This window comes from Haematobia irritans, chromosome 3, assembly GCF_050003625.1.
Source record: "Haematobia irritans isolate KBUSLIRL chromosome 3, ASM5000362v1, whole genome shotgun sequence".
Taxonomy (NCBI): Eukaryota; Metazoa; Arthropoda; class Insecta; order Diptera; family Muscidae; genus Haematobia; species Haematobia irritans.
Genome location: NC_134399.1, coordinates 228,924,766 through 228,950,381, shown reverse-complemented (window position 1 = coordinate 228,950,381; position 25,616 = coordinate 228,924,766). Strand labels below are relative to the sequence as shown.

Genomic DNA, 25,616 nt, shown 5'->3' with positions numbered 1-25,616 from the left:
AAAATGTGAAATATACCTAAATTTTAGTGAATTGAATAATTATAGAAGAGTTATAAAAATGCATAAGGAAATTTCCACAAAGTCCACAATATGAAATTTGAAACACAAAAGAAACCCTTTTACATTTTCTCTGCGTTTGTGTTGGAAAACTCATTGTAGCTGCTAAAAGCCTGAATGTTGTTAGGCGTTGGCAATTAATGCTACCACCAAGAATCTACGTCCGTTAGTCGACATTTTTGCCGCTGGTTATTGCACTTCACTTGTCAAAGGGTAAAACAGTTATTAACATCAAGTGTCCTGTGATGGTGTGTATTGCTTTACATCGATTTTTGTTTCTCTTGTTAGGTGTAAACAATACCTGCGGCTGTGAGAGATTAATTATCAACAGTTGGTCAAGGTTGTCCCATACAGCTTATACCCTCACATTAGATATGATTAAAAGTACAACTCGTACTCGAGACTTATGAATATGTAAACATGGACACGTGTATATTAAAGTGAGTTAATATGAAGCAATAACCTAAACTGGTCAAATATTGCAAAAATTTAACAAAGCCTGACTGGACCGTATTGGAGACACCAAAGTAAAAAATCGTCTTTTCGATCGAAGTTGAAGGCGACTTTTCATAACCTTCAAATTCGACTAAACAACTTTTAATTCTTTTGAAAATCTACTCAAATTGAGTAATTATCTGTTTTTATGTTGTCGAAAATGGACAAAGCCTCTTTTGATGTTCATCAAAAGGGATAAAATGGGTTTAGAATTGAAAGGGAAATGTGATGTCAATTTTCTGTGCTAAGTCCATAAGCATATGCAATGTATATCAAAGAAAATTATTATTTTTACGGTTGTGTTCGATACCAATTTGCTAATAAACACTAACGTTTAATATAAATTGTTTATGGCAAATTCTAATTATATAAATGACTGATGAAACATACATTTATGACTCAGTATTGTTTATATACATACACGCAAAAAAATAATTCTTTCCTCCCAAACGAAATTTTAGACAAACAAAGTTCGTTTCTCATTTGCTTTTCGCTGTAAGGAAGTGTATTTGAGAGAAAAGTATATACTTTTTGTGATAAACGTTCATTCTTTTCCATGATGTAAAAACAATTTCATAAGGACAAACTCAAAAAAAAAAAAAAACATTGTTTTCTTGCTAATTGCATTTTCCCTCACATCTTTCTCACATCCACGATGCTTTTTAGTACTTAACACCTTTTCCTGTAATACTAACAATGTAGAAGAAATTATATGATTTTATAAATTTTTAAAATTAGTTTTTACCTTTCGCCTGGACGGAGAATCGAACCGCGGACCATGCACTTTGTAAGCCAACACACTAACCACTGAGCTATGTACCTACTATGGTCATCAATAGATAAATATCCATATAAGTTATATTTATATAGCATAGCTTGCGGCGACATTTAGTTTGGCACCGTGGTGCAGTGGTTGCTACGTCCGACTTGCATGCCAAGGGTCGTGGGTTCGATCCCTGCTTCGACCAAAGTTTTTTTTTTTGTTTTTTGTTTTTAAATATATTCCAGATATGTTCGGAAGATTCCCAAAAAATGTTCAGCATTACATTGTAGTATATTCAATTTTGAACTGTAAAATGTGGGTTATTAAAGACCTAAAGTCAGAAAAGAACAGTGTTTGATATAAACGAAATGGACTGTGTTGTTGTTTCAAAAATAACTTTTTTTTATTGAAAAAATAAAAATCTTGTAACAAACGAATTTTTTTGGCGATAAAAGTTTAAAATTTTCGAAGCAATTCAAAAAACTCTAACAAAAGAAAAACGTTTTCGGTACACGTTTTCCAAACGTTTTTTTTCTTTGCGTGTATGTGAAACCAACATAAACGATGCAGCAAAAGTTTGAAAATACAGTGAAACCTCCCAGAAGTGGACGGTCGCCTCAATTATGCAACATTTGGGAGATGTCCACTAGATAGGGTCACGAAAAAAAGTTGATGCGGTCACCCCCAGTTTTGTAGCATATTCGAAGACAATTTCAGAACACCAAAAAATTTTTTTCGTGCACCCTACGACCCCCCGAAATACAATTTATTGTGCTGTGTCGTCATTTAAAGTCCGATCGAAAAGAAACGCATATCGTTGTTCGTGGTTGATCAGGGGCTATATTTTGTGCATTGGTCATTTTTGACTCCGACGTCAAATTTGATTTTTAATTTTTTTATTTCGCTTCGTATACCCCTGTGATGCCCATTTCTGATAACCATTATAAAGATCTTAACAAAATATGAAACTTTTGCTTTTGAAGTATTTACTTATACTCATAAACAAAAAAGTTACAGAGATTTTAAAAAGTCAATAGGTCCCAAAAATATGGACAGACTTAAAAAATCATGTAGCGAAAGTGATTGTAAGAATTTTAAAACAGTAGGCTCTCAAATTGTCCTAGCAAAAACACATGCACTTTGCATAACGCAGAAAATGCCGTAGTGCAAACAACGAGTATGTATACAAAGGTACCGTTAGAAATTTACAGATAAACAGGTTTTGTGTTCTAAATGCCTTATAAATTAATTTCGTAGATGTGAATAACGATGTGCATGTGGTTTCGATCGGACATCGTGACAACACAGCAAAAACTATTTGGTATGGTGTAGGGTGACCTGTTGACTTTTTAAAATCTCTGTAACTTTTTTGTTTATGAATATAAGTAAATACTTCAAAAGCAAAAGTTTCATATTTTGTTAATGGTCAGAAATGGTCATCATAGGGTATACGAAGCGAAATAAAAAAATTAAAAATCAAATTTGACGTCGGAGTCAAAAATGACCAATGCACGAAATATAGCCCCTGATCAACCACGAACAACGATATGCGTTTCTTTTCGATCGGACTTCAAATGACAATAAATTGTATTTCGGGGGGTCGTAGGGTGCACGAAAAAAAAAGTTTTGGTGTTCTGAAATTGTCTTCGAATATGCTACAAAACTGGGGGGTGACCGCATCAACTTTTTTTCCTTTAGGCCGTGACCCTTCTTTCCTACACGCAAAGAAAAAAAAAACGTTTGGAAAACGTGTACCGAAAACGTTTTTCTTTTGTTAGAGTTTTTTGAATTGTTTCGAAAATTTTAAACTTTTATCACCAAAAAAATTCGTTTGTTACAAAATTTTTATTTCTTCAATAAAAAAGTTATTTTTGAAACAACAACATAGTCCATTTCGTTTATATCAAACATTGTTCTTTTCTGACTTTAGGTCCTTAATAAGACACATTTTACAGTTCAAAATTTAATATATTACAATGTAATGTTGAACTTTTTTTCGGAATCTTCCGAACATATCTGGAATATATGTTAAAAAAAAACTTTGGTCGAAGCAGGGATCGAACCCACGACCCTTGGCATGCAAGTCGGACGTAGCAACCACTGCTCCACGGTGCCAAACTAAATATTTGTTTCTGTTAAATAAACTTTGTTTATTCGGTTCGTGGGCGCCGCAAGCTATGCTATATAAATATAACTTATATGGATATTTATCTATTGATGACCATAACAGGTACATAGCTCAGTGGTTAGTGTGTTGGCTTACAAAGTGCATGGTCCGCGGTTCGATTCTCCGTCCAGGCGAAAGGTAAAAAAATTTTAAAAATTTATAAAATCGTATAATTTCTTCTACATTGTTGGTATTACAGGAAAAGGTGTTACGAACTAAAAAACCTCGTGGATGTGAAAAAGATGTGATGGAAAATGCAATTAGCAAGAAAACAATGTTTTTTATTTAGTTTGTCTTTATGAAATTGTTTTGACATCCTGGAAAAGAATAAACGTTTATCACAAAAAGTATATACTTTTCTTCCAAATACACTTCCTTACAGCGAAAAGCACATGAGAAACGAACTTTGTTTGTCAAAAATTTCGTTGATTTTTTTTTTACAGGATGTAAAAACAATTTCGTAAAGACTAACTCATTTTTGTTTCTAGATAATTGCATCTTCGTCACCGTCACTTCCACGAGGTTTAGTTAGTTCTTTAGTACATACAATGTAGAAGAAATTATTTAATTTTATACATTTTCTTTCGCCTCGACGAAGAATCGAACCATACAGTTTGTAAGCCGACACACTATCGACTAGGCTACGTAGCTGTTATTGTCATCAACAGACAATTATCGATATAGCCGTAAACGCACAAGCAATGCAAACAGCCAATCAGTTATATGTATAAAGTATATTTTTCGGCACCCACGAGCCGATGTAAAGAAACTTTATTTGACAGAAACATACATTTAGTTGGCCACCGTGGAGCAATGGTTAGTATGCCCGCCTTACCTACAAAGGGTCGTGGGTTCGATCCCTGCTTCGACTGAACACAAAAAAGAATTTTACATATAATCCACAAATGTTCGGAAGATTCCGAAAAGATGTTTTATATTTTAATCTGAACCTATTAATCCGGATTGCCTTTGTAGGAAACGAGATGTACTTTGAACACATAAATATGTAGAAGGATTGAGCTAAATCGACTGAGAATATAGTTATGAGAATATAGTTATTGACATATTATACACTGATAGAAATATTGACCGAATATGGAAGATAATGCAAGTTAAATTTTAGGTTTCACTATATACACAATATTAAGGAGAAAATTCTTTAAACTAATGAAAGAAAGTTAAAATCTTTACTTCCAAAAAATATTTTGTTCATTAAATTTAGGACACATCTTGGAATTTTAAGTAGGTCTTTGCTGTAAGGCAGATTTTTCTTACAGGTGAAGAAAAACGTTTTTAGTAAAAGAACTCATCTTTAAAATAATATATTGAATCTTTAGATTTAAGATAAATCTTAGGATAATAAAAATGTTGATGATTCTGGATCTTTAGTTGAAATTTAAAATGCGAACTTTTTCGATACCCATGTCTTCAGACGTATTTCCATGTTTCACCTATTGAACAGGGAAATGGAGGATTATGGATTTCAATCACACTATACATTAAACTGTTTCAGTCGATCCTTTTAATGATTATACATTTTTTGGCTCTCATCTTAGAAATCCTGGATCCTGGATGGTATCTGATCACATATTCTATACGCTATTTGTTAGAAGAACACACAGTGTGGGGTGGTGGTGGTATTATGATTGGAACAGCTCTCTATGATTTCAAAGAAATACAAATTTCATTTGAATTTTCAAACTTATTGTGAATACCAATATCGAAACACTAATGAATTGATATGAGTTTTGAATTTTATATATTTTCGAAAAGGATGCTGTGTAAATTCCCAATGATATTTGTTTCGAATATGTTATACTCAATTTTGTATGATAATCTTAGACTAAGAATTATGAATACTTTGTGCATTTACATGGATAAAGTGTCAAAAAGTGATTGATTGTATAAAGCAGTATTCTTAGTGGGCAATGGTATGAGAGCAAGGAATGACTTGTACTATGATACTGCTACGTACTAATGCAATATTGAGCTACTATGACTTGTGATTGGGAGGATGATATTTTATAAAGCTGCTATGGCCTACCTCTAGCAATTATTACGCATTTATATGTTCAACCTTGACTTACTTGATATTCATCATCATCTTCTTCGCAATTCATTTTCGCAGCGTACAAAAGCTAAAAACCAACAACGTTAAAATGCCGTCGGCATATATTCTGCGTAGGCGTAGGAAGAAGCCTATTTTAATGTGTTTCTGTTTTTTTTTTACTTCGCTTCCAACGTTTTAATGAAATTCTATTTTCAAAGAATATTTAAAAATTTATGTAGTTCTCGTTTTGTTTGTAATTTATGCGAATCGGTTATTATTTTTAAGAATGAAAACAAAACCTCTTTTTCACTCTAGCTCACTGTGTGGGAGGGCGGGGGAGGTCTTTAAAACACTTTCAAGGTTATCAATCAATGGTAGTGGGTGCTTCAGCTGGGACACCCATTTGCCATTTGTTTGCATTCGATATTTTTCTCTCTGTTTTTAATCACCATCACATAATTTATGTACTAGGCTTGGGATTTTTGGTTTTCTTCTGTTTTGTGTTTCTTTTTTTTTTTTGTTTGCATATAATTGTTATATAATCACTTACAAATTGATTTCACACTCTCTGAAATTGCGTAGCGTTTTGTTTTATTTTGCTTTGGTTGGTTGGTTCACCAGCTGTTTTTTTGCTGCCACGTTTGAACTGTCGAAGCTGCAAAATGCAACTGCCGTTTTTGGCCTGCCCAAGTTGTCATGAAGGCTATTTTTTCCGTTTCAGTTGCAGTTTGTAGTCTCACACAACAACAACAAAACAAAAACACAAATTTTTAGTCATTGCTCCATAGCCTGGGCTGTGTGCATATACAAATATAATAGATGCTAGCTGGCTGTTCTCTGTATGCAACCAAGCAAACGAGGATTCTGAGCTGATGATGATATGATGAGAATGGCGACGACGATGATTACGATGATGATGATGTCGACGAGTATGAGCAACTACTATGCATGTGCATGAGTATCACACAGTTCTTTGAGGAGGGAAGTATTCCCCGGGCTCTATGTTTGTTTGTTTGGCACCAGAGGCAACCAAAGGCCTTGTGATATTGTCTTACAGCCTTAGGTGAGATTTACAATGTGTCTTTATGTGTACGAATATGTATGTGTGTGGGGGTTTTATGAGAGAGAAAGAGAGGGACCCGTTTTCGTGTGTAAGATGTGGGTGTTTGCCTAATAATGCTTTTGGGGTAAACTTCCCTGAGTAGTTGTGACAATTCCAAAGCTAAAAGTTATACATCATACTTGGGCAGTTTGTGGAACTGCAGGGATCTCGGCAACTATAGCAAAAAAAAAAAAAACAAAACAGCCACTGACAATGTTTAAGAAGACTCGCTCTGGTATGTGGTTGTCCTAGCTGGCTCTTATGAGCGTTTTTTGTTTTTTGCTTTAAGGCTCTCTACTAGGGGTTTTGGCGTTGTCTCATCGTTTTGTGTGTTGCGTGGTGTTGTGTTTTTAAGTAACACAAGAGTTGATGAAGAATTACTCAAGTGCCAGCTAAATACAATGGCAACAACAGCTACAGCAACAACAATAACAAATATCATTCACAGTGATAGCAGCAGGAGAAACAGTAGGTGGCAGCTAAGCATTAAAAAGCTTCACACACACACACAGGCATACACAGCAATTAAATCAGTGATGCCTACGCCTAGGTCTGTGTAAAACATACATCGTGGTTGTAGGACAACTGGTTGAGTATCATCATCATCAGCTGCCTAGACAAACACCCAGATTTTGGGCAGCAGCAATAGCAGTTTTCTTTGCCACAAATACCTCAACACTTAAGCTGACACGCGCAGGTGTTTCGCAGGATTTGTTTGTTTTTTTTCTTCTTTTCGTTGATCACCAACACCAACATTTCTACACCTTCTGGTGCGGTGGCGCCTTGAGAGAACGCTGATGCTTGATGGCTGTTATGTTGATGACGGTGGAGGAGAATGACATGAATAGTCAGTCACAAGGCTTTACTTGAAGCACTTATTGTCTAGGAACCCAAAAAAAAGAAAAACAGCAATTCAAATGCATATATCGTTACAGAATGGAAAATGTGAAGATACTACACACATGTACTCACACACTAATACATTCATTCATCTTTCGCATTCGCACATGTGTACTTTCATTAAGCAACCTAGGCACAGTGTTTGGAGTTAAGTTGGGGAGAATAATAATAATAATTCATTTTAATTGAAAGTTATTAAGTTTATTATGATAATCTTTAATCATCGAATGGGGTTTTGGTCATAGATATCTGTTTCTGCAATTTTGCATCAGATAATTTATTTATATTCAATTGTATACACTGTTAAAAAACTATGTTTTTCATATGTTCCGATACAAACAAAATGTGTTTCGGGCACAATTTTTAAACACAAAATATTTAAGTGCAAACATGTAATGTTCCTAAACTAACACTAAATGTATGTTTGGGACACATATGTTAATATGTTAGAATATATTATGTTTGGGGTAAACATAAATAAATTTACAAATTTCGAGTAAACATATATATGTTGTGATATTTTATTCAGAGAGCGACAGAGAGAGAGAGAGAGTATAGAGAAAGAAATAGAGAAGGAATCCAGGAGGGTGGACGAAAGATATCAACATAACACAGCGAGAGAATCAAAAGAGAGCAATTTCTGTTAAACCGCTCGTATGTTGTTTCGGAAAACTGTTTTATGATAAGGCCAAAAATTTGATATGCTTAAGTCTAAATATTATTTAATTTTAATATTAGAATGAGTATTCGGAATAAAGAGAATATACATTCGGAACCAAGAGAATAGACATTTGAAAAAAAAAAAAACAGCATGTGTTTTCGCCTTGAGAGCAGCATTTTATGTATGTGTGGACATGTGTTTTGTTTATCATTTTGGCATTATGGGCACAATTTTTTTCCTGGTTCCTTAAAAGAAATCGGAACGTACGAGTTGTAAGTCAAAATATTCAGGCAAAGGAAATTACAAAAAAAAAAAAAAAACAGTAGAAAATATACAAAAATCACAAAGGGACCTTCATAAAAATAACGAAAGGGCACTCTACTATTTTTAGAGTTGGGGCAGTAAAATGAAAAAGGGAGGAAATTGTGAAAAATTAAACAGTAAAATGTATAAAAACAAAGTTTAGTTCCTCTTTATTAATAAGTAGTCCAAGAGGAGTATACGGACACCTTCAAATATAAAAGCGGGCCTTAAGTTCGAGTTTTGCAGCTACAACAATTGAAAAAGTTTAAAGTTTATTTTCTTGAAATTTAATTATTAAAACAAAGTAAAAGACAAAACAGGGTCATTTTAGAGCGATGATGCCAACTTAATACCGGCCTTAAAGGTAAAAATGAAATTAAGTACAAAACACGATAAGTTTTAAATGTATTTAAAATGGTGTTAAATGCTAATAAAAACTTTTCACGCCTAAATAAATTTATGTGTATATTATAAAATTATTTATGTATGTTCATACTCGACTTTTGTTAGAGTTTTTAAATTCCTTTCAAAATTTCAAACTTTTATACAAAAAAAAAATTGTTACAAAATTGTTATTTTTGCAATAAAAACAAATAATATTTTATCCACAAGCTCAGTCCATTTCGTTTATATCAAGCACTGTTTCTGACTGTAAATCTTTAATAACCCACATTTCGAAGTTTCATCATAAAAATTTAATATAGTATAAGTATAAATGTGTAAATTAAAAAAAAAAACAAGTATATACGGCCGTAAGTTCGGCCAGGCCGAATCTTTTGTACCCTCCACCATGAAAAAAAAGGAGGTCCCTTGTCATTGAGCTTAACATGGAATCGGGCAGCACTCAGTGATAAGAGAGAAGTTCACCACTGTGGTATAACAATGGACTGAATAGTCTAAGTGAGCCTGATACATCGGGCTGCCACATAACCTAACCTAACCTACCCTCCACCATGGATTGCGTAGAAACTTCTACCAGAATTGTAATATGGGGTCGCTTATGTGGGGGCTATATATAATTATGGTCTGATATGAACCATGATTGTTGGATACAATATACTAACATCACGTACCAAATTTCAACCAAATCGGATGAATTTTGCTCTTCCAAGGGGCTCCGGAGGTCAAATCTGGGGATCAGTTTATATGGGGCCTATATATAATTATGGACCGATTTCTACCAATTTTTAAATGGGTGTTTGAGGCCATATATTAGCACCACGTACCAAATTTCAACTGAATCAGATGAATTTTGGAGGTCAAATCTGGTGGTCGGTTTATATGGCGGCTATATATAATTATGGACCGATGTTGACCAATTTTTGCATGGTCATTAGAGACCATAAACCTACACCATGTACTAAATTTCAGCCGGATCGGATGAAATTTGCTTCTCTTAGAGCCTCCCCAAGCCAAATCGAAGGATCGGTTTATATGGGGGCTATATATAATTATGAACCGATGTGGACCAATTTTTGCATGGTTGTTAGAGACCATATACTAGCACCATGTACCATATTTCAGCTGGATCGGATGAAATTTGGTTCCCTTAGAGGCTCCGCAAGCCAAATCGGGGGATCGGTTTATATGGGGGCTATATGTAATTATTGACCGATATGGACCAATTTTTGCATGGTTGTTAGATACCATATACTAACACCATGTACCAAAAATTATTAGAGTAAAGGAAACTTTCTCCAAATTTAATAATTCCATGAACTAAAATAAAGTTAAATTGGCTATAGTGAAATAGAGAGTTCACTTTTTTTGAGTGTGGTGACTATAACAGCTACGTGGATAGTGTGTTGGCTTACAAACTGTATGGCCCTCGGCTAGTCCAATTAGAGTATCTTCATGTTTGCTACTAAGACCCTGAGAGTCTCTCAAGGCATTAGGTTTCCAACTCTAACTTTTGTGTTCAACAACATAGTAATGCTGTATTGCCAACAGATGGGGTAGTTTCCCACCGTCTGACTTTGTTTGTGATAGTACAAATGAAAGGAGAGAATTTTTGTCTCTTTGCCATAAGATAAGGGACCAAATTGCCCCAAATTCTAAATTGCTGATACAACCCAAATTTGCATATTTGAAAAGTGCGGAGTACAGACTGCATGTGAATACTTTGGAGGTAAAAGAGGAAACTTTAGATTTACGATAAAATGGCTTCAAATATATGTTAAGACTTATGTTAAGGATGTTGCATCTTTAGTTTAAAGTTTTTTGGTATTAAGAAAACATTTTTTACTTTGAGGTATCCATTATAATTTCGATTTTTAAACTGGCATTTGTTTGTACGTGAATAATTTGTTAATATACTGCGAAAAGAGAATGATAATTCTGAAGTCTTTATTCTAATTTTAATTTTGTTGGTCCTAGATTTAAAGTTAAATACGTTCCTAGAAATGTCTTCATTTTAAAAAAGTAATCTTTTTGGACAGAAAAACTGAACCTTAAAGGGTGATACGGTCAAAATTTGGTCAAGGGAAAACGCTTGTAAATCGGTGAAATCGTTTATTTAAAAAATCAAATTAAATTTCTTTTTCAAGTTCAATTAGTATAAAATCCAGGAAAAATATTCTGTTAGGCTTTCGCTTTTCCAAATCCGAATTGCCGGGCCTCACGCTTGACACCTGCCATCAGATTTTGTACAGCCACCTTGTCCACCTTCTTCGCCGCAGAACGCCAGCAGTTTTTTTGGTCTTCTTTAGGTTCCGCTTGACACTAGCCCAGTATTTCTCAATTGGACGGAGCTCTGGCGTGTTGGGAGGGTTCTTGTCCTTGGGAACCACCTGCACGTTGTTGGCGGCGTACCACTCCATGGCCTTTTTACCGTAATGGCAATATGCCAAATCCGGCCAAACAGGACGGAACAACCGTGTTTCTTCAGGAAAGGCAGCAGACGTTTATTCAAACACTCTTTCACGTAAATTTCTTGGTTGACAGTCCCGGAAGCTATGAAAATGCTGCTTTTCAAGCCACAGGTACAGATGGCTTGCCAAACCAGATATTTCTTTGCGAACTTTGACAGTTTTATGTGCTTGAAAATATCTGCTACTTTTCCCCTTCCTTTTGCCGTATAAAACTCCTGTCCCGGAAGCTGCTTGTAGTCGGCTTTGACGTAGGTTTCGTCGTCTATTACCACGCAGTCAAACTTCGTCAGCATCGTCGTGTACAGCCTCCGGGATCGCGCTTTGGCCGTCGTATTTTGTTTATCATCGCGATTTGGAGTCACTACCTTCTTGTAAGTCGATAGTCCGGCTCGTTTTTTGGCTCGATGCACGGTTGTAGACGATACACCCAGCTTATTTGCGGCATCTCGGAGAGAGAGGTTAGGGTTTCGCTTGAAACTACCGGCAACTCTCTTTGTCGTCTCAGCGGCTTCCGGTTTTCAATTTCCCCCCGATCCAGACTTCCTGGCTGTCGACAAACGTTCCCCAAACACTTTAATTACATTTGTAACGGTTGATTTGGCAACTTTTAGCGATTTTGCCAGCTTTCCGTGCGAGTAGCTCGGATTTTCGCGATGCGCGAGCAAAATTTTGATATGCTGCTCTTCTTGCTAGGACGGCATTTTGACAACTGAAGAGTGAATTCCAAAATCAAAATAGGAGCAACATTGTACACACACACACACCTTCAAAATGAGGGGTGTTCAGGTTTTTTAAATGCAAAATTGAAAGAAAGTTTATATTGACCAAATTTTGACCGTATCACCCTTTAGGCTCAGTATTGAAGTGAAGGCAAGGGTAGTGGGGTTCAAAATCTTGGTCAATGATTGTATGATCATGAATACTAAAATCGTTGAAAGAATTCACTGAACGGTATCTCCTTGTATCACAGGCAATGCTATTAATGTGATGTTGCATTTACTAACAGAAATATAAAGAATTTGTAATCTGAGCAAAGACACGGAACGATATTAACAATAACTTCAGATTTGCCAAACAGATGGCACTTCACTCTGACCTATCATCACCTATCATACACATATAATAGATCTTGTAGTTTTCACTGCTGATATATGTGATAACAGATCGTATCCCCGACAGGCAAGTTTTCTAAAAACCTTGGGTTGGGATATGTTAGGATAGCTTAGGTGGCAGCCCGATATTTCAGGCTCACTTGGACTATTCAGTCCATTGTGATACCACAGTGGTGAACTTCTCTCTTATCACTTTATATTCGAAATCGAACGGCTTTTCATATTGCAGTGAAAACACCTAGAGTAGCTTTGAAATACTCAAAAATGTAAGCATCCAGCATCCATCGTTGAAAAAACTTTTTTGGTATTTCCTGGTCGAAGCAGGGATCGAATTCACAACCCTATGTATGAAAGGAGGGTATGCCAACCATTGCACCTCAGTGGCTCCCCAGTGTGTTGAGATATAATAAACACTGCATAAGCTGATGTGCGAGTTTGTGTATTTCTTTTTATATGTAAGATCTAAGCGAATCGATTTACATTATAAGGGGAACTGCAATACATTTGAAAATTGAAAATTATGTTGTGATTGCATTGAATCTAAGTACTGTGCTTATACTATTCTTCTTTTGTAAACTTGCGAATATGATATTGAGGTCATTGTTTACGCGCTGGAACAGAAAATCCAAATTCAAACTAAATTCTGTGACTGGGGGGGCCTGAATATGAATTCATTCTTTATGCCATTGTAGTTGCTAAAAATGTCGTCCTTTTAGCTGCTGCTTTAGCAACTTTTGCATTGTTGTTATTGCTTTGGGTATATTTTTAGTTTCGTCGTTTCGTGTTTTCATTTTATTTGTGTTGTTTTTGTTTGTGCCAAAGTATTAAACAAATAACAAAAGTGAAAACAATAACATTATTGCTATACTCACATACAGGCGCGAAAAGACACTTACAGTTTTACAATCCAGCAATCACACACAAACACACACACACATATGGGGCGCTCTCTGTCTCTCTCGCTCTATCTTATGTTGACGCACACGCACAAAACAAAAGAAAAAGCCGTTCAATTTATTTGCAATATTTATGACAGGAGCCTGCATGGATTTTAATCACCAAACATAAAGGACCTCGCCAAAAGTGACGCACCACCAACTGGGAGCGAACACCAAAACAAGAAAAGCAAACAAACGCCCATATTTTTTGGACAATGACAAAATTTTTAAGACCTAAATCAAAGCTACCCCAGGGGCTAAGTGCTATGGCAATTATTTTTTAATTAAAAACAAATTCACGATAACCAAATGTGGTTTGCCTTGATCTTAGGCAAGTATGTGTCTGTGTGTGTGTGTACTATAATCCTTGACTATTTCAATATAGGCTCCATTTTATGAATGAACCTTGGGGGTCTAAATGACAATGCACCGACTGAATAACCGATACGGCCACACAACAGAAGCTGCAGAATAATAAATAAATCCAAGAGAGCCTATGGAACTCAATTTGATCATAAATAATGGAATACAAAAAGCTTTTGTGTTGGGCCCTACGACAAAACGATAATGCATTTGACATTTCGTCGAGTAAACATGGTTGACCTTTCGGAATTCTTTGATGCTGACAATGATGGACTACTGAAGGCAATAAATAGTCCAACAACCATTGGAGTGACTTACCTCATTGGGTTTGTTTAGTAAACAAAGACCATGTCCTGTACGTAATGCGTCGATGTAATCTTTTTTACTGCATTCGGAGAATTTATACGGCTGAACATTCTCTTGGCCCACAATTGATTGGGCCATTATACAACCATGCCAGTCGCGGCAAAAACACTCCTCGCCTGCATGACGGTTGTGAAAGTCAGCCAGCCAGCCAAATCAAATCCATAATGAAAACGAAAACGCAATGAAATGAAATTGAAAAAATGGACATTTATGAAATAATCATGGCCTTTGTGGGACAAGGCTGTCATCAGCGCCAACTGTGTCCCTATCCCCAACCTCCCCAGCAGTCATCAATACTTACGTCCATCATCGTGGCCCATGCCAATGTTGTGGCCAATCATGTGGGCCATTGTGCCGGCCAATAAATGCGGTTCATAGACATTGATATCAACACTGATGCCCACAGATCGCGGTGTACACACTGTGTCCGGCGCAGCCACACCTGCTTCTCCTCCAGCAAACGTCTCACCTCTGTAATGGACCCAGAAAGAAAAGAAGCAAAAAAACAGGAACATAAATGAATGGTCTCATTAATATCAGTTTGAGCCCGTAGAGCTCTGTGTTTTGATTAACTTAAAAGCAAAATTAATTCACGAAGGATTAATTGCGAATTAAATCACAGCCACTAAAGCTACCAAGGATTTAACCTTCGCCCTCTCCGTCATTCGCCACTCTCAATTCACCATTCTCCCTTATCCCCTCTAACCACATACAATAACGATGTTGATTAATTGTGGCAAATCAAAAGATAATTATGGTATTTTATTGGGAAAGCGAAGTAAGAACTCCTTGCGCACATAAACGAAAGGTCCTTTAGTCTATGATCCACACACACACAGAGGGAAGAAAAGGAATTATTATTATTACGACTTATCCACAAACACATGGACAGGCGGGTAAATGAGTATGCGGTGTGGATTAGCTCTACATGTACGTGCGATTTATTTTCCTCATGCCATTCTAATTGCCATACGAATGTTATGTGATTTTGCTAATTTAATTTTTCGACTTGATTTGATTGACCCCAATTTATTTGGTATTTGCCAATGTGATTACATCGAAGAGATGAGATGAGATGAGAAAGTGGCGTAATTTGGTATTTTTCGGCGATGAACTCAATTCACATTGCAAGGGGAAATATACAGTAAACATTTTCCGCCATATTTGTGAAACACGAACGGAGATATGCAGATGATTTTGCAGATTTCGGTTGTACTCTGATTAATAGGTTGTAGTTATACATTTTGGTGCTTGCTTTGATTATATCTAAATGTACTTATTATTTGACAAAATTAAAACTAAATGAAATAAAAACATCCTAGTAAAGCCAGCTTTGAAAATGTCGTGATTCGAAAGTAGTGCAAATTTGGATTTTCTCCAATGATTTTTTCTATAGAATCAGTGAATGGAAAATTTTGGTTAATTTAAAAAAAATTAGATAATTTTTAGAAAATTTCAACTAAACTGTCAGATGTCACGCCAATTTCATAAAAATAAGTAAACCTTTTTCGACAAATTCACTTGTTAAAGGAAATTTCCTAGTGTGAAGGAAAAATAATTTATAAGTTATGCGTTGCTAGTCCATTTGAATCTCGAATGCTAAAAACTAGGCATTGGTCTCTAAAATTCGGCATTGGTCTCTAAAAATAGATTTCGTTTTGTTGTATTACTGCGGTAACAAAACGGAATAAATATAAGATTAAAGGATTTTCTAGTTATATGAAGAGATGACGCACAGTGGGATTAAAGATGATCCGATTTAAAAGTGATTAATTTTTATATGTTTCCTCCATTAAGAGTTAGAATAAAGGACCCAAATGGAATTATCTTTCCCAGCCAGATCTGAACTAAAGACTGTGGAAAAATTCATTCGCCCGAACGGAAACATGTACAGATTTGTATCTGGCGTTTTCTTTTCAATGACTCTGTTGATCAAAAATTCCTTAATCTTCTTTGTCCATAAAGCTCGAATAGTAATGAGTTGTAAATTAAAATCATGTATTTGAACGTTAGTCGCCTGTTTCGATATCAGGCTACCATGAAAAGTAAAATTTTTCTCATTCCGGCTGTGTTTTGAACTTGGACGCACCTTAGCACATTCCACCACACTAACACAATGTCACATGATGCATCAAAAATGCAACTCAAATGTTTGTAATATTTTTAATATGTTTTAATGATTTTGATTAAATTGTTGTACACAAACTATTACGTTATATCAGGCAAAATACACGCAAAGAAAAAAAAAACGTTTGGAAAACGTGTAGGTTAGGTTAGGTGGCAGCCCGATGTATCAAGCTCACTTAGACTATTAAGTCCATTGTTATACCACATTGGTGAACTTCTCACTGAGTGCTGCCCGATTCCATGTTAAGCTCAATGACAAGGGACCTCCTTTTTATAGCCGAGTCCGAACGGCGTTCCACATTGCAGTGAAACCACTTAGAGAAGCTTTGAAACCCTCAAAAATGTCACCAGCATTACTGAGGTGGGATAATCCACCGCTGAAAAACTTTTTGGTGTTCGGTCGAAGCAGGAATCGAACCCACGACCTTGTGAATGCAAGGCGGGCATGCTAACCATTGCACCACGGTGGCTCCCGTGTACCGAAAACGTTTTTCTTTTGTTAGAGTTTTTTGAATTGCTTCGAAAATTTTAAACTTTTATCACCAAAAAAATTCGTTTGTTACAAAATGTTTATTTTTTTAATAAAAAAAGTTATTTTTGAAACAACAACACTGTCCATTTCCTTGATATCAAACACTGTTCTTTTCTGATTTTAGGTCTTTAATAAGACACATTTTACAGTTCAAAATTTAATATAGTACAATGTAATGTTGAACATTTTTTCGGAATCTTCCGAACATATCTGGAATATATGTAAAAACAAAAAAAAACCTTGGTCGAAGCAGGGATCGAACCCACGACCCTTGGCATGCAAGTCGGACGTAGCAACCACTGCTCCACGGTGCCAAACTAAATGTTTGTTTCTGTTAAATAAACTTTGTTTATTCGGTTCGTGGGCGCCGCAAGCTATGCTATATAAATATAACTTATATGGATAATTATCTATTGATGACCATAACAGGTACATAGCTCAGTGGTTAGTGTGTTGGCTTACAAAGTGCATGGTCCGCGGTTCGATTCTCCATCCAGGCGAAAGGTAAAAAAAAATTTAAAATTTATAAAATCGTATAATTTCTTCTACATTGTTTGTATTACAGGAAGAGGTGTTAAGAACGAAAAAACCTCGTAGTTGTGAGAAAGATGTGGGGGAAAATGCAATTAGCAAGAAAACAATGTTTTTTTGAGTTAGTCTTTATTAAAGAAAAGAATAAACGTTTATCACAAAAATTATATACTTTTCTTCCAAATATACTTCCTTACAGCGAAAAGCAAATGAGAAACGAACTTTGTTTGTCTAAAATTTCGTTTGGGAGGAAAGAATTATTTTTTTGCGTGTAGACTATTGCCCTTAGTTTGCTAACATTCTCAAAAGATCTGCCATGAAAAGAAAAAACAAAAATCGAACAGATGCGCATTTCTGCTTGAATGGAATATAATTTAAAATTTTCTTTTATTATTTGTTTATCATTATTTATAATTTTGTATGTCATGTAAAAGTGCAATTTTTTATCGCTTAATAATGCATTTCTAATACTAAGAGTACAGAAGAACAAAGCTACAACAGATAGAAAATAGGTTTCTTTTTCATAGGAAAAAAATGTAAAAGTTCTGTCTTCTTTAAAAAAAAAAAAAACAAATTGTCGTGTCTTTAAATTTTATTCTAAAGTAAAATAAAATTGGTCTTGTAAAATACATAGAAATTTAACCCTTCTGTAGGTTCCGTGGGACCTAAAAAAAAAGGATGGTAGAGAGGTTGTCCCTACGATATTTTTCGATTATTTACTGTAGGTCTGGAACATGCATTAAAAAAAAGTTTAATTGCATCCCAAGATTTTGACGTTCCCTTAAGGATTTTGGTAGTGATTCCATGCCAAAGAAATTTTTTAGCGACCCATCTGGCTTTAAATCTAGGACCAATAAAATTAAAATTAGAATACAGATCTTAACATATTTATTAAATTTTCATTCTATTTTCGCGGTTTATTAATAAAGGTGCTCACGTACAATCAAATGATAGTTTAAAAATCCAAATTATAACGGATACTTTAAAGTAAAAAATGTTTTCTTAATTCCAAAAAAATATTAAACCAAAGACGCTAAATCCTCAAAATAAGTCTTAGCCTATATTTGAAGCGTTTTTGTCTTAAATCTAAAGTTTCAATATTTCAGTTAATTTAGGGACAATTTCTTTAAATTAAAAATGTGTTTCTTTACTTTAAGGAAAATTAGCCTTAGTTCAAAGACATGCGACTTTAACGAGGGGACATGTCCATGTCCAATTAGCTCGCATTTAAAATTGTAATTAATAATGTAAAGTAATTGATATGGACGAAAAACCAGCCTGCGTTGATATCAGGCTAACATAAAAAAATAGTAAGCTACGATGAGCCCGTCGTAAAAGGTAAACAAAACACTACTAATGTTGTCGTTAGAATTGTTGTTGTATCCTTGAAACCAGTTTCAAATAGTTTTCACAGTAGGTGTTGTTGACTAGAAACAAGACATTGTTTCCAATCAGGTGAATTCAGCAATGCCTCTAAAAATAGATTTCAATCTGTTGTTGTTGTAATAACAATTTGAAATCGAAAAAATAAAATTAAGGGATTGTAGCAGTGTTGCCAGGTGATTTTTGATTCTTCCCCCCAAATATTAAGAAAAAAAAACCCCTAAATTGGTCTAAGCTTTTTTCAAAAATCCCCAAAAAATTTCAGAGTATAAAAGTACAAAAAGTGGTCGCAAAATTACGTGAAAAAATCCTGTAGTGATACACTTTAAAAATTAAATTTAACACAAATATATATCCTGAAAGAAGAGTTATTTCCTGAGAAACGAAATTTTAGAAAAACTAAGTTTTCTTTTGATGCTAAATTTTTTTTTCGTTTGAAGTAAATAAAAAATAAAATTTCCTATTTAAGAAAATACTTTAAAACAAAAGAGATTTTCGTTTAAAATTTCATCCCTGAGGAAATTATTTTTTTTTTATGGATGTAATAATACAATATGTATATCAATTTAAAAACGGGCTTACTCTTAAAAAGCTTTCAGCTGCTAAGTTAAAATACGATTGTTTTTAATTTTGTCAAATATTAAAAATGCCCTTTCAACAGAAGAGATAACGAAAATAATGCTACACCCAGAAAAAAGTGACCTCTTCTTTAAGTTAAAATGAACTTATTGTGAAGAAAATTGAACTTCGTATAGCGCCAAAGACATTTTTATTTGTTTGAACGATATGATTTTCGTAGAAATTAGGTAGAATGCATTACATACATTAGTTAACATCTTCCTATATTTATTTACCACTATACTACAGAATGAAAAAATTTAACTGAATTGAAGTCATATATGGAATGATTTTATTGAACATTTTTCATTCATTTGGATAAATCTTACATATTTGTGGTAAACCTTTTACTTCAAAATTAGAACTGCTTATCTTCGTTTTTAAATAGAATTTTATTTATTTATATAGGCAATTTTTTCTTCAATAAAAGACATGTTTTATTAATATATTAAATATATTTATTTAGAATCAACAGCATCGACTGGCCTTGAAATATTAAAACACATTTTTTTCTTCTTTTACACGCAAAAAAATAATTCTTTCCTCCCAAACGAAATTTTAGACAAACAAAGTTCGTTTCTCATTTGCTTTTCGCTGTAAGGAAGTGTATTTGGAAGAAAAGTATATACATTTTGTGATAAACGTTTATTCTTTTCCAGGATGTAAAAACAATTTCATAAAGACAAACTCAAAGAAAAAAACATTCCAGATATGTTCGGAAGATTCGGAAAAAATATCAACATTACATTATAGTATATTAAATTTTGAACTGTAAAATGTGTCTTATTAAAGACCTAAAGTCAGAAAAGAACAGTGTTTGATATAAACGAAATGGACTGTGTTGTTTTTTTCAAAAATAACTTTTTTTATTGAAAAAATAAAAATTTTGTAACAAACTAATTTTTTTGGTGATAAAAGTTTAAAATTTTCGAAGCAATTCAAAAAACTCTAACAAAAGAAAAACGTTTTCGGTACACGTTTTTCAAACGTTTTTTTTTTTTTGTGTGTAGTACCTTTAACTTTGAATAAGTTGCTGCTAGCAATTTTGTCCACCTTTTACAATTTCAATACCTACAAATATAAACAAAAAATCTTAAACCAATTTTTTCACAAAAGGTTAGCGTCACTGAATATTACCTGATAATCGAAGATTCCAAAATGAAGTCGAATGAAGGGGTTGTTATTCTGCTGGTGTTTTCTTTTTTTATAAACCAATTTTCAAAAAACAAAATTTTATTCACTAATTTAAAATAATAAATATTTTATATATTTTATTTGTTTTTTATTATATTATATTTATTTTTTAACAATCTCTCCGTATACCATAACAACGCGATTCCAACTAAAAAACAACCCACACGCAAACATATCGATTACAGGCAGATAAAAGAAATGTAGGAAATTTTCCTATATTCTAATAAATGTGTTTCCTTAAGTTTTGAAAGGATTGAATACTTCATAGTAGGAATATAAATAAATAAAATAAATAAATAGATTTATCATTTTATAAGAAACTTTACTAAATTTGAAGAAACTTGGTTTTAGTTCGCTTTTTGTTTATTTTTACGAATGCTTTGTTATCAGTGAATAAAATTTTCTTGTTCAGTAGTAAAATCTTATACCCAGCGAAGAAAACAGTATTAGTAAAATTACATGCTTTATTCTAGTTAATGAACTATTCCTAACTGCTTTCAGTTTAGGATTTTTTTACTTAAACAAGTAAATTTTATTATTTGACACAAAAATTTAACTGAATGGAAATAAAATGGCTAAACTAAATTGATGAACATTTTTTCCTCTAATTTCGAAGACACTTTTTTCTGGGTGTATTGGATACTTGTTTGTATTTAGGATCTTCTTGTTGACTTTCCGCATCTTTTTTCTCATAACTCTTGCTAGAATTGTTCCGAATTTTCTTGAGAATTGCTCCACTTTATAAGGTCTGAAATAATTGTTTACCCCCAAAAATCCCCCCAAATAAATGTTACCCCTAAAAATCCCCCTAAAAGTGAAAAACCCCCTAAATTTAGTGGGAAACCCCTAACCTGGCAACACTGGATTGTAGCTATATGAGAAGATGATGCACAGTGGTGGTGAAAAAATGATTCAACTTGGGAGAAATGATTATCGTATAAAATTTCCATAAGAAAGTAGCATATAAGACCCAAATTGAATCATCTCACCCAGCCAGATCTTACCACGGAGCCACCGTGGTGCAATGGTTAGCATGCCCGCCTTGCATACACAAGGTCGCGTGTTCGATTCCTGCTTCGACCGAATACCAAAAAGTTTTTCAGCGGTGGATTATCCCACCTCAGTAATGCTGGTGAGGGTTTCAAAGCTTCTCTAAGTGGTTTCACTGCGATGTGGAACGCCGTTTGGACTCGGGTGTAAACAGGAGGTCCCTTGTCATAGATCTTAACATGGAATCGGGCAGCATTCAGTAATAAGAGAGAAGTTCACCAATGTGGTATCACAATGAACTGCATAGTCTAAGTGAGCCTGATACATCGGGCTGCCACCTAACCTAACCTAGAGACTATGGAAATGTGGATTAGCCAACACTTAAATTAATGTATAGTCAGGCTTGTAAGATGGGTATCTGGCATTTTCTTTTCAATAGCATAATAATACCAATTCCTTAATCTTTATGTCCAATTAGCTCGCATTTAAAATTGTAATTAATACATTTTCCTAATTTCAACCAACGACGATGAAATATACTCTTTGTGCAAAATTTGAACCAAAACAAAGTAAATCCCTGGCTTCTGGGGTTTTATAAGTTATTTGGGCAAAAGATATATATGGAAGCTATATCTAAATCTGAAACAATTTCCACCAAATTGAACATCTTACTAATTGCGGAGAATTGTGCAAAATTTGAAGAAAATCAAAGTAGAAAACTGACGTCTGGAGGAATATAAGTGCAGTAACACTGCATTTTGGCAGTATGGTCCCAGAAGCCAGAATTTTACGTTGATTGGATTAACATTTTTAATATGGATGCTCTGCCCAAGAAGCCAGAATTTTACGTTGATTAGCTTCAAATTTTTAATATGAATACTTTGTTATTTGAAAATGGTCTAATTAAGTAGGGTTTGTTTAGTGTATCGATCGACTTTAGTTCTGCTTCACTTTCTTTTTTGAGTCTCCTTTAGACTAAAAAATTTTTGGCTACTCCCATTTTTATGAGGCTCCGTCAGAGTTGGGATATCTAGGTTAACCGGATCCAAAAATATTTTCAATTTACTTGTTGATAACTAAGAGTTAAAGCCCAATGGAACTACATGGAAAATACCCTAAATGTAAAATAAAACTTAGCTGGCCTGGTGAAATCACTTCACTGTATTAATTTTATGTGAAAATAAATATTCGTAATGATGTTAAAGTCTGCCTCCACCCTTAGTCAAACATTGATGGCTAAACTGATTAGAGAGTTGGAATTCTTTGTTCTCAAATAAAGGTTTCTTCTTTTTTAGGCTTTTTGCTATTATTAAGAAAATATTACCAACTACAAGATTTCATCCCATTCTCCTCAAAGTATCCTCAAATCACAACAATGGACTCGCATTGCAAACTTTTACGCCCTTTGAAATGATACAAAACTTTTAATATTCCAACATGTCATGGATGACAAAACTTCCATGTATTTACCAGTATGGCGTGCTCGTAAAATCTTAAACAACATTTTTGAATTTATCTTAGCCAATTAATCCTTTTGTAAAGGCCATTTGTTGACATGAATGATGGATTTATTTGTGTCTTTTGTGATGATGGTGCTACCACCATTACAGAATTATGTTAAAGGAAGAGGCTTTTCTCCTTAACAAAAGAAGGCTTAAGACTCTCAACTAACCAGTGTCGCGAGAGCCAAATAAGGCTTTTAAGTCGAACCAATAATATTAAGAATGTTAGAACAAGTTTCCAAAAGACAAAGTAAGAGGAATGTAGAGTTTCGAAGGAAGGGGCAAAATATGAACTTGGTAATGTAAAAAAACAAGCAAACAATACATCGTGATATCCTTTGAAAAATTGTCCTTTCTTTTTCTTTTCTTTTCCATCTCCTCCTCTTCATTTTCTAATTCATTGACTAGCAATTTACACTTGTAAATATTTCGGCAGCCCATTTATAGCCATAATGGTTTTGGTATTTAGACATGCACATACACACATGTACATATGTTTCTTTGTATGGTACACAAACGCATACCTTGCCAACACGCAATATACTAAACATGTAAGCTTTCAGTTGGGAAAATAAGGAAGATGAAATGCGTATATCATGCCTTATTTTGCAGGTGAAACGTAGGGTTGATATATTTTATTTTGTCAATTCGGGATGATTCCATCTTAGTTCTGGAAATACATCCTTATTTTTATACCCACCACCATAAAATGGTGACGGGGGTATAATAAGTTTGTCATTCCGTTTGTAACACATCGAAATATCGATTTCCGACTATATAAAGTATATATATTCTTGATCAGGGAGAAATTCTAAGACGATATAAGCATGTCCGTCTGTCCGTCCGTCTGTCTGTCTGTCTGTCTGTCTGTTGTAATCACGCTACAGCCTTCAATAATGGCGCTATCGTCCCGAAATTTGGCACAGATAAGTTTTTTGTTTGCAGGCAGGTCAAGTTCGAAGATGGGCTATATCGGTCCAAGTTTTGATATAGTCCCCATATAAACCGACCTCCCGATTTGGGGTCTTGGGCCTATAAAAACCGTAGTTTTTATCAGATTTCCCTGAAATTGGAAATCTAGAGGTATTTTGGGACCATAAAGAGGTGTGTCGAAAATGGTCCGTATCGGTCCATGTTTTTGTATAGCCCCCATATAGACCGATCTCCCGATTTTGCTTCTTAGGCGTCTAGAAACAGTATTTTCTATTCGATTTGTCTGAAATTGAAAATCTAGAGGTATTTTAGAACAATAAGGAGGTGTGTCGAAAATCGTTCGTATCGGTCCATGTTTTGATATAGCCCCCATATAGACCGATCTCCCGATTTTGCTTCTTGGGCGCCTAGGAACTATATTTACCATCCGATTTGCCTAAAATTGGAAATTTAGAGGTATTGTGGGACTATAAAGAGGTGTGTCGAAAATGGTCCATATCGGTCCATGTTTTGGTATAGCCCACATATAGCCCGATCTCCCGATTTTGCTTCTTACGCGTCTAGAAACAGTATTTTCTATCCGATTGGTCTGAAATTGAAAATCTAGAGGTATTTTAGAACAATAAGGAGGTGTGTCGAAAATCGTTCGTATCGGTCCATGTTTTGATATAGCCCCCATATAGACCGATCTCCCGATTTTGCTTCTTGGGCGTCTAGAAACTATATTTACCATCCGATTTGTCTGAAATTGGAAATCTAGAGATATTTGAGGACCATAAAAAGGTATGCCGAAAATGGTGATCATCGGTCCATGTTTTGATATAGCCCCCATAGAGACTGATTTCCCGATTTTGCTTCTTGGGCTTCTAGAAACTATATTTTCTATCCGATTTTCCTGAAATTGAAAATCTAGAGTTCTTTTGGGACCATAAAAAGGTGTGACGAAAACGGTGCCCATCGGTCCATTTTTTGGTATAGCCACCATATAGACCGATCTCCCATTTTGCTTCTTGGGCTTCTAGAAACTATATTTACCATCCGCTTTGTCTGAAATTCTTGAGCTACAATAAACTGTATTTATTACATAATTTGCCTGAAATTCGAAATTTAGAGGTATTTTTAGACCACAGATAAGAGTGCCGAAATTGAGGTATATCGGTCCATGTTTTGGTATAACCCCCATATAGACTGATCTCTCGATTTTTATTTCTTGGGCGTCTAGAGACTATATTTTCTGGCCGATTAGCTTGAAATTGAAAATCTGGAGGTATTTTAAGATCACAAATATGTGAGTAGCAAATGGTGCCTATCGGTCTATGTTTTGGTATAGCCCCCATATACACCGATCTCCCAGCTTTATTTCTTGGGCTTCTAGAATCCGTAGTTTTTATCCGATTTGCTGGAAATTAGTAATCTATAATAAAATTTTAGACAAACGAAATTTCTTTTTCTTATAAAGTGTTTTCGTTTATTCAACGATTGTCTCTAAAATTAAAAAGAATCCACATTCTTTTATGTCAAAAGAAAACTTTGCTTGTCTAAAATTACGTTTCTCAAAAAAAAAAAAAAAAAAAAAAAAAAAACACTTCTTTCAGGGTATAGCAGGCGCACTGATCATGAAAATTGCTTCAAACTGAAAGTAAAAGTTCCAGATTTTTC

General features: G+C 34.5%; 1 protein-coding gene across 12 annotated transcripts in view; it reads right to left on the bottom strand.

The window, feature by feature from the left end:
* The window catches only part of mmd (disintegrin and metalloproteinase domain-containing protein mind-meld), a 575,647-nt gene that overhangs the window by 66,163 nt on the left and 483,868 nt on the right, over positions 1-25,616 (bottom strand). For all 12 annotated transcript variants that reach the window (XM_075298290.1, XM_075298292.1, XM_075298293.1 and 9 more), the window contains exons 11-12: positions 14,449-14,618; positions 14,100-14,263 (exon numbers count right to left, since the gene is read on the bottom strand). In XM_075298290.1, the coding sequence (XP_075154405.1) occupies positions 14,100-14,263; positions 14,449-14,618 (334 nt within the window). The remainder of the gene's footprint in view (positions 1-14,099; positions 14,264-14,448; positions 14,619-25,616) is intronic.